This window comes from Gekko japonicus, unplaced genomic scaffold (genome assembly GCF_001447785.1).
Source record: "Gekko japonicus isolate JY-2015 unplaced genomic scaffold, Gekko_japonicus_V1.1 scaffold2870, whole genome shotgun sequence".
Taxonomy (NCBI): domain Eukaryota; kingdom Metazoa; phylum Chordata; class Lepidosauria; order Squamata; family Gekkonidae; genus Gekko; species Gekko japonicus.
Genome location: NW_015161490.1, coordinates 127,235 through 137,772, shown reverse-complemented (window position 1 = coordinate 137,772; position 10,538 = coordinate 127,235). Strand labels below are relative to the sequence as shown.

The 10,538-nt window shown below is 43.7% G+C and overlaps 1 protein-coding gene across 1 annotated transcript in view; it reads right to left on the bottom strand.

Moving 5' to 3' along the window:
- Positions 1–10,538, bottom strand: part of AMOT (angiomotin) — an 82,171-nt gene that overhangs the window by 40,813 nt on the left and 30,820 nt on the right. The window contains exons 4-5 of the mRNA XM_015429179.1: positions 4,433–4,889; positions 3,681–3,825 (exon numbers count right to left, since the gene is read on the bottom strand). Coding sequence (XP_015284665.1) covers positions 3,681–3,825; positions 4,433–4,889 — 602 coding nt within the window. The remainder of the gene's footprint in view (positions 1–3,680; positions 3,826–4,432; positions 4,890–10,538) is intronic.

Sequence of the window (10,538 nt, the reverse complement as noted above, 5' to 3'; positions counted from 1 at the left end):
TAAATGACACGTGTTTAGTTGTAAAGTCTCTCCCCAAATTTGATTTCTTGTTATGCGCCAATTTTTCCTGACAAATAAGACAGGTCGGAAGGCCATTGGAGTTTTGAATAAACGCGAAAGTCTCGGTCCATTCAACTTTAAATTCACGGTTTTCGTCTTGCAGAGTCGCACAGGACACCACCAAGTAAATATGGGTGGGTTGTTTTAAAGGGGCATCCATCCACACTAAATCTTTGGAAGCAAGAATCGATGCTCCGGCTGTGATATCTCCCAGGCACATTCCCCACCACAAGCCTGTACCTTGAAGAGAGCCACGTCCTCCTCGCGGTTGTAGTCCTGTTTGCTGGCGTGCTTCCAAAGGATGCGGAAGATGCTCTTCTCCTTGTTTTCCCACACCAGGCCCGGGTACTTGTTGCTGTCGATCTGCTCGATCAGCCACTGCCAAGTTTCCCGTTGCTGCTGCTGCCGCCACCCTCCAGGCTCATGCCACGCGCCCAGCCGTCGCCGCCCCTGCACGTGCCCCCAAACACGCTGCGCGCCCCACTTCGCACAAATGTGAATCTTGCTCGCCAGCAGTGCAACCTGAGAGTGCGGGACTGTCAGACCAGAGGCGGCGCATGCGTACTGGCCGCAATGAGGCGGCAAAAAGGCTTCAAAAGCTGCTCCCAGGCTCCCCAGCCGCACTCGGCTACGGGCGCCCCCTTCTTGCCCACTCCCGTGCAGGCTCCACACCAGGCGCTCTTTTTTGACCCCCACAGCCCTGACTGTTGTCCCTGCTTGCTTCTGGGTGGTGGTGGAGTCACTTGCTGCTGCAAATAAACGGGAGTTTTCGAGCAGCGGAGGGAAGGGCACCCGAAGCAAATACTGGGCTGGCAGTACTGGCAGTCTTTCAAGCGCCTGCTGTAGGGATGCCATCCTCCAGGTGGGACCTGGGGATCCCCTAGAACCCGCCTTGGGGCCCCGTCCTAGATGAGTTTACATCCAAGTAAATCCCACCCCTTCCTGTTGCTAAACATCTCCCCCCCCCCCCAGCCACTACACAAATCCCAGGTTTGGTGTGCCGGGCTATGCCACATTCTTTTTAAAATAAAAATTAATTTCCTTTCCAGAGGGTTAATTCCCTCCCTTCTCCCGCTAAGAGCAATTTTGGGAGGAATGTTTTTCCAGGTTTTCTTTCACATCATTGTGGAAAAGAGGGAGGGAGAGAACAGGGAGAAGGAAGGAAGGACGGAAGGAGGGGGAGAGAGAATTTGCAATGGTAAAGGAAGGGAGGCCTTTCTTTTCTTTCAAAGCATCCCTCCGTAAAACATATCTGTGAGATCAATAACAGCGGATGTAGAGCAAAGCGCTTGGTACACCGGAAGAGGGGGCCGTCGGCGGCGGAGGAGAACCAATCGGGCGACTATAACCTCCGCACCATCGCAGCGAACTGGAGCCCTGAGCCAACCCAGGCCCTGCGCCGGAGGCGGGTAGTGCAAAAAAAGTTGATGCAAAACAATGGGGGGGGGGAACCCCACTAGCGACATCAGTTCAAGGCTGCAGGGCCCGCCAGCGCAGAAGGGTGCCCACGTGGGAGCCTCACGCGCCGGGCAGACTACTGCGGGTTTGCGCTGCCATGCACCATGGGCCAGGAGTGCGGGGAAGGCTGGCCGTCAGCGCCGTCGGGAGGCAGGAGGCAGCGAGGGGAGGAGGCCGCTTGTTTGCCGAGAAGCTCCGATCCGCTTCGGCCCGTCTGGCGTCTTGCGAGCAGGGGGGGGGAGGGGGGAGGGGAGGGAAAGGGTGCATGTGCATGTGGGGGGGTGAGAAGGCGGAGAGGCAGCACCATGCCGGCTGGGGCCCCATCTGGGTTGGAGTCTGGGTTGCTGCAGCAGGTAGGGCCCGCCTCTGCTGACTCCGGGACTGACTCACTCCCCCGCGTTTTGTATCCCGCGGCCCACCTACGGCGGAAGAGCCACACTCAAGGGGCCAAAGAGCCACATATAGCTCGCGAGACGCAGTTTGCCGACCACCGGGCTAGGGTAACTCACCGCTACCATCTGCCCTTTCGTCAGGAATTGCCTGATGGGAGGGATAGGACTCCCAGCTTCCTTTCCCATTTCTGAGGTCTTGCCTCTGAGTCTCCCACTACCCAGTGCCTGGTTACCATAGGGACAGTTTACTGCCTTGAGCACCCTTGGAGGAACAACCACTTGCCAACCCACATGAAGCCCCCTTTAAAATAGCGTGTTCAAAATGGTGGAGATCTATGTGGTACAGAAAACCACACCCAGCTACAGTTTAAAGCATTTATTCAAAAGAAAACGTTTACAAGCCTACTTTTAGCACAGCAACAGATTGGAGTAAGGAAAACAAACAAAATTGGAAAGAAAATGCAAATCCTCTGTCCCTCTTGCTATACCCCGCTGGGAGAGCGGGGTATAAATGCAATAAAAAAATAAATATAAATAATACATACTCTAACTGATGGTAAAATAGGACAGGCTCTTTTAGGTTAGCTAGTTACAGATCTCTACACAGTTCTCATTACCTTTAGGCTCCCTTTCAGATGTCCAGGCCAACCATATGGTCAATGGCTGCCTGCTTACAGACCTGAGCTCCTCAAAGCAGCATCCCAAAGAAAGAGAGCTATTTCTTGTTGCACAGAGATTTTATCATCTCTGTTTCTCCTCCCACTTGATCTGATCAGCCCAGGTCAAAGAAGTGTTTCCTCCAGTCCCTTCCTGGAGATTTATCCCTGGATTTGTTCTAGCCCCCAGTCCTCCAAACTCTGTTCCCTGCCTGGAGAAGGGGGGAGGAGAAAGGGAAGACTTGACCATCCCTTTGTCTAAACCTGTTAGCATTTATACGGAGGTGAGCCTGAAAGCCATTGATGGACTTCCTCCTTCCCAGAGAAAGGGGGGGGGGGAGACTTCTAAAATGCCAAGTAGAGGTTTGATGCTTGTTAACCTCCCAGGAGAAAATGCATGTTATCACAATATAAAAGAAAAAAAAATCGAGCCCTACATAGGGAGCCAATCAGATCTTATGGATTAGAGTTAATGAAGTCAGAAAATTAAAGTAGAATCTGATTTTTTTCTGAGATCAAAGGAAACAAATGGATTAGAATAAAAAATCCAAGAGGAATGTACCAGAAAGGGCATGTCCACTCTGACCTAGATATGAGAAAAGACTCAAGGGTGTGCATGTAAGAAAGAGATCACTGGCATATTTATGTAATTTGTGGCCTTCTTGATTTCCAAGGCACAGTATCAAAGGCTGATGTAATCAAGGCGAGAGCCAATGGGTTGCTTTGGTTACAGAGGGTGGGGCAAAAATGTAGCCTCAGGTTAAGAGGCCTAAATAAGTCAGGTCAAAGTACCAGGGGAGTATCATTATAATGAGACAAGTCAGGCAACTTCATACACCCTTAAAGAAGAAGTCAACACACAGCCTCTCTTCACGTATTTGAGACAGAGCATAAAAAAAAAATCTGGCTCCCAAGTGTACTGTATAGAAAGCCAAGATTTCTGAGTCCAAATGACCACAGAGTGTTTGCAATGATAAAGCATAACATTTGAGAAGTCAAAGTCCTTTACAGTTGAAAAACTGATAATTTTAAGAGATTAATCTTTTAAACCACACTATTAATTTTAATTGCATACATCCATACATTTTAGCACATTTTTAATTTTTTCTTTTACCTCTGAGGTCCCTGTTGAAGTCATGAAGCCTGCGGATTTCCCCTTCCAGCTTGTTTCTCATGGCCTTTTCCAAGGCTTCCCTCTTTGAGGAAGACTTTTCCAGATTTTTATAGGCCTCTGAAACTTGCTGAATTTCTGTTTCCAACTACAGCAGATAATTAAAAAAACAAAGAGAGGTATTTTATATTTTTACTATTTAGCACGGAATACATACAGTATATGTATTCTGAGTTGCTATAAAGAGACCTGATTAAACCTTAAGGAAGATGCATAGTTAGGTCAAATATTTCATAAAGGACACACTTTTTACATAATAGGCTAAAAGCACATCATGTCTACTGCTAAAGGAGGCTGAACCCTGTAAACTGTCTGGGAACCACATGCAAGCAACTCCAAGTTCCCTTGGAGGAAAAGGAGGATGTTGGTGTCAAAAATCCACACTCGCAAGTGGAGACACATCTTGGATCCTTTCTATTTCTCTAAGGAGCTCTGGGATTTGTGGATGTCTCTAACAGATGTCTCTCAAGCACCCTCACCAAGTCACAATTCCCATATTTCCTTAGGACAAATAAAAATAGCACACGTTAATAATGTAGATGTGTCCAAATATTCAGACTGCACCAGGACACTGCACACACATTTCAGAGATAGCTCACATACTGGCTAGGTTCTGGCACTTCCCAGAAGTGAAATACAAGCATTGACCACACACTATGCAAAAGGGACAGAAGAAGCCAAATCAAACTTCCTACCTTTTGAAGCCTTGCTACTTTTTCATAACACCCATCTAGCTCTTGCCGTAGAGACCTATTTTCCTCCGATAGGATCTCCACCATTTGCTGAGCCCGGGAGACAATGGCAAAAGGATCCACTGTCAACTGCTGGTAAGGAGAAGGTGCTGGCTGAGGCCTTGGCAGTGCTGAATATGAATCCCCTTGTGGATGTTGCTGTTGTCCAATAACAGGTTGACACAGTCGGTAAAGATCTCCCTGATGGACCTGGTTGGACAGAAACAGCTGCTGGGTCCGTGGCAGAGAGAATGGATCTCCTTGGCTGGGAGTAAGTGGAGGCTGATGCTGAGAAGGAGACAGCCTGGATGGTGGCAGCGACTGCAGCAACGTCAAAGATCCCAAAGATGTTAATGAAGATGTTGGGCTGTGATGGTGAGGAGGTCTCTGCTGTAAATGCAGCTGGAGATCTGGATTCTGCCTGCAAAACAAACAGCTTATTTGGACCTACCTTAAAGCTGCAAAACAAAACCAATTCCTAGCTAGATGCCAGAAGTACATACTCAAGTCACTGCTGATTACACAGTTGGCAGACTCTCAACTTCAGAGAAGGCACGCTGTCCATAAAACTGTCAGGCTACCTGGTATGTTACAACGGAAATTATGCTTGGAAAACACACACACTTATTGCCTGCACTAAGTAGGATTGCCAGGTTAATGCCCTAAGACCAACCATGTTAGCTGCAACTTCTGCACTACTACCTGTTGGAGGTCTCTTACCCCTAGAGATGTAAAATTTCCGGAAATTGTGAAGCTCGGAAAAAAACCGTTTTTTTTCGGGGGGAAACGGAAATTTTCGGAAAAATTGAAAAAAATGCTACATTAGCATTTCTTTTGTCTTTTCTAGATTGAAAGTAATTCTGTTACTTTAGGAACATAAAATATGACTATGGACATTTTTATTTGGCATGAAATTATCACAACTAGCATATTAAAAATATAGTGTATCTAAACAATTATTACAAACAGAATACCCACCCACATGCAAAAACAAAACTGAAACTTTTTAATTTTCTTCTGACAATCGCACCTCCTAAAGGAAGAAATGCATCTTGTTCTTGCATTGGAGAGTTCAGTTTGTAACCTAGGACTTGCTTGTTCTCAGTGCACAGAAATTACATCAATCTGATACCATATATATATATTTTAGAAATGATTTGGAAAATATTTGAATACCTTGTCTTAAAATATTTTATTCATCATGTTAAAATAAAACGTTCCATAATCAATTTTTTTCTTTTCTTTTTTCAATTTTTCCAATTTTTCAGAAAAAAACAAAAAAGGCTTCAGGAAAAAACCGGGAAAAAAACATTTTTTTCCCGAATTTTCGTTTTTTTTCCGGGCCTTCACATCTCTAGGCCTGATAGGCTTTCAAGGCAAGAGACGTTCAGGGGTGGTTGGCCATTGCCTGCCCCGGCATCATGACCTTGGTATTCGTTGGAGGTCTCCCATAAAGGTACTAACCAGGGCTGACCCTGCTTAGCTTCTGAGATCTGATGAGATGGGGGTAGCCTGGGCTATCCAGGTCGGGAATGTGTCTTAGTACAAACTAAATTTTAAACTGTACTTAGCCTGTCTCTTCTAGACATAAAGGACTTTATTGACGGAGGGATCAATTTTACAAATACAAAACCGTTAACTGTTCTTTTGACTGTGTTCTTAAATCTTATTTGTTAGCTCTATTTTTATGCAAAACAAAAAAGAGGCTTAATAAAAAAATAAATGAAATATGTCTGTACTGGTGATGTATCACAGTCTGTTACAGGTGATTGTGACTGGAAACTTACTATGTAAACATTTTCTTTCAAAACCCCCCCCCCCCATCTGTTTTGCAGCTTAGTATTGAGAGAAAAAAGGAAATCCAGCAAGACAGACAAAAAGCACTGGACTTTGAACTCTGGAGGCAAAATTCCAGGAAAAGAATTTTGTTGAACCGTGTACAGGAGATTCTGGAAAATGTGCAGGTAAGATATAAATTAGGATATAAATTAAGATAAAAAAAAAAAAGCAAAAAAAAAAAACGGGGGGGGGGGGGGGGAACGTTTCCCCCCCGAAATTTTCCGGTTTTTTTCCGGGCCTTCACATCTCTACTTACCCCCTTCCTACAATACTTGGATATGAGGCAGGAGTCGTTAATTCAGACTATGAACACCAAGGTTTGCTACTTCTGACTGGCAAGTAGCTTGTGGTAGGAACACAAGAGAAGCAGGCTTGGGGCAGGGCTGAAAAGTACAGGTAGCCCAGGCCTCTAGATAGCTAAACTAATTCAACACACACAAACACACTTCAAAAGCCCAGCTTCAGTAACCCACAAGTTCCTCCTTCCCAGAGAAAAACCTTACTAATCAATCATCATTTCCGTAACACTTTTACCCTCTAATATTCAAAGTACATTATTCATTGCAGGACTAGATCTAATGGTTGGAAATTACAAGGGAGTCGTTACCGGCTAAATATTAGGAGAAACTTCCTAACTGTAAGAGTGGTTGAGCAGTGGAACAGACTGCCTCGGGAGATGGTGGATGTTCCTTCGCTGTACGTTTTCAAGCGGAGGCTGGACGACCATCTTTCAGGTATGTTGTAGGGCTATCGTTCGGCAATGCTCCTGCAGAATGCAGGGGGTTGGACTAGATGACCTGCAAGATCCCTTCCAACTCTAACATTCTATGATTAGCTTATTCATGCACAAACATCACACTTTGCTTCATCTTAACTTCTTTAACTCACTGCACCCAGGCTAATCCCTGCCAACTCCTTCCTCTGTTCTCATCCAACGCAGACTGAATCCCTTGAGGCAGAGACTGATAACTTTTATGTGGAGTACAGCTCCTAGCACGGTATGAGAATAATTACATTTTAAGTAATCAAAAGATTGGAGAAAAACAGATAACGAACACCAGAAATACAACTTTTAGAGGCATGAATTAAATGTATATCCTCCCTCTCTGGTTCATTATCTGCTCTTCTCAACCTTTTGGTTACTCGAACTCTTTAGGTGGGTTCAATTTTCTTTCCCTTTTCTCCCCCTGGTCAGTAATTAATTTTAAACAGAAGTAGTAAAAGGAGTCACTAGGATTTCCCTTTGATTTATATTTAAAATATTTATATACCACTTTTATCTCATGCTTACGTTTTACACAAGGGAAAGGGAGGCTGAAAAATAATGGAGTGGCCAAGAACAGCCATAAAAACTGACTGTGTGCTGGGGGAGCTGAATTCAGATCCCACACCCACTCTCATGTCTGGTTCTAATCCCCCTCACCTACTCTCATTTTTTATACCCCTGAGACGTGAAATGGGGGGCTGGGGAGAGAAGACGAGGCAAGAACCCTTGTCCCAGACATCTAATTTTCTGTGAAGAGGGAATGTTTCTGTATGGAACAGCAATAAAATCACTGGAGTGGTACAAGCCAGAATCCTCTTTCATGAGAATCAGGCTCTCTGTGGCCCGGCTAGTTGTGGAGAAAAGTGCTGCCAAGTTGTAGCCAATTTATGGCAACCCTATAGGGTTTCCAAGGGTCTGAGCTGTGACCCTGGACTTCCCTGGTGGTCTCCCATCCAAATGCTAACAATGGCTGACCCTGCTTAGCTTCTGAGATCTGGTGAGATTAGGCTAGCCTGTGATATCCAGCTATTACCCTTGAGAACATACAAATAGTTCACAGTACCAAAAACTAAAGAGTTGTCAGACTGATATAAACAAGCAGGCATGTACCCTTCAAAGATTCAGTGAGGAGACTTCTGGCGGGGGGAAATGGCAGGTGGACATCTCCAAATGGAGGAGTGCCTCAGCCGAGTAATCCAGCTAGGAGGTGATGCGATCACCCTGGATGAAGGGGAGATTTTGAGATAATCCACTTGACCTCTGAACAGCAGCTCTCTGGCAGTAAACTGCAGAAAGAACAGTTTTTGCCGTTTGCCTGAGGTTCTAGCAGTCAGGAGGCTAAATCAGAAGATGACACATCAAGCCATATTGGACATTAAAGCCTTGCTGCCCCCATTTCTTAAAAACTTCAAGACATAATTAATCTTGTCAGATGAAGAGATTTTTTCTATGGCAAAGACAAAATTATGGTGAGATAATATTTTCCTCAAGACTACAGAAGACAAAAATAAAAATGGACTTTAAACATCGGGGTTTTTAAACATTTGTTGCAAAAAACCCTAACAAGGAGGAGCTATTAATATTGGGCAGGGGGTTGGACTAGATGGTCTGTATGGCCCCTTCCAACTCTTTGATTAAAAAGTTTTAAATGGATCAAGGGATTAGTTACACTTTTTATTTTTTTCCCCTTCTGATGAAAGTGTGTTTGGCTAAACTTGCTAGCAGAAGAATATCATAATCAGACTGTATCTGTGTGGAACTGAGTTTTGTTTTCTCTAAGATAAAGACTCAAACTGGAACGTTCGGTTGTCATGGTGATTTGAGCTCTAGGCAGGTGATTTAGCTGAGGGTACTGTGTGGGGGAACTGTGTCTGGGAGTGTGTGAGTGAGTTCTGAGTTGTTGCAGAGCCCTGGCTGCTTGAGATAGGGTGAGAAAGGGTGATTGTTTGACTGTAATTGAGTGCCTGGGTGAATCTGAATAGCTGCTGGCCACACCCTCTGCTGGGGGAGGCTTCTATTAAAGGCAGCACCTCACCAGAAGCATGAGCCAAAGGGCTCTTGGCCTGTGGCTCTTAGCCTAGGGCCTCTGTAAGAAGCCCAGGAAGAGCGAGAAAGCCAGGGCCCTAGTCTTCTTGGGTTCCTAGTAAGGTAATGTTTACATTATTATTGAAATTTGAGACAGAGGAAGAACGAGTGAAAGAATGTATGATAAAATGGGCAAAAATGTTGGACATAATATACAAATGGAACAATGGGAATATATGTGGAAGAAAGATCTTAAATTTACATTAAGTTCTAGTCTAAAGAGAATTTGTATAAAATGATGTACCAATGGCATATGTCACCAGAGAAATTAGCTAAAATATTAAAAAATAACTCTAATAGATGTTGTAAATGTGAAGAACGTGGTCATTTTATCATTTATATGTAAATACATTTTTTTAATTCAGAAGATTTTAAAGATTAAGGTACAAATGAAACCAGAGGTGTTTCTTCTGAGCCTAATGGACAGACAGATGGAAAAAAAGTCATGGAACTTTGTTTTTATACATGGCAATGGCAGCGAGATTACTATATGCACAAAAATGGAAAAGTCCAACAGGACCTTTCACTGGAAAGGACTGTCTCAGACAGGAAATTTGTTGGGACTCGGAGGTGTTTTCAATATTGGACTGATACCAGAGACATTTTGTATAATATTCTTCATTCAAATTGGAACATTTGATAAAAATTTACAAGTTTTTTTTTATAAATTCTTTATTATATTCATGAGTTTCTGGTCTTTTCATCAGAGAAAACAGAAAACAGACCATAATAGGCTTTTCATCAGAGAAAAGACATTATCTACCTTAATTGCCAATTGGAAGCCCCTTATGGACGTTGTGCATGAAATGGAAAAAAAATGAACTGATGATTTGTGGATTTGCTGATTAAGGGAAAATTTTAAAAAAAGTATAAGTAGTAGGGAGAAGAGAATTAATACTTGGTTGTAATAATACAGTAAGTGTTAAATTTGCAATTTTACTTATATTTGTCATAGAAAAAATCTGAAGTATTTTCTTTACATTTATTTCTGTGTATCCCTTTTCTTCTTTTTTTTCTCCTTAGTTTAATTTTTCTCTTATGTTACAATTATTTTTAAAAACAACAACAAAGATTCAGTGAGGAGAATCTTCCCACATCAAGGAGCACTGCTTGGAGCGCCGCCCTCCTGGCTGCATCATGCAGAAGGGCTCTTTGAAAAAGCCCATCCTACTGGCATTGGAAGCCCGCTTTCAGAAAACAGACCATAATAGGCTTTTTCAAAAGAAAACTCAAGAGCGTTTGATAGAATATTTAAAATCACAATGGGATCTGTTTGTACTTCATAAAAAACCAATGCAATTCAAACACCATTAGTCATGTTTACAGTGTGGACAGGCAGCTTGAGCAGTGGGGATCAGAAGAGAAGCACTGTCTCGGCAT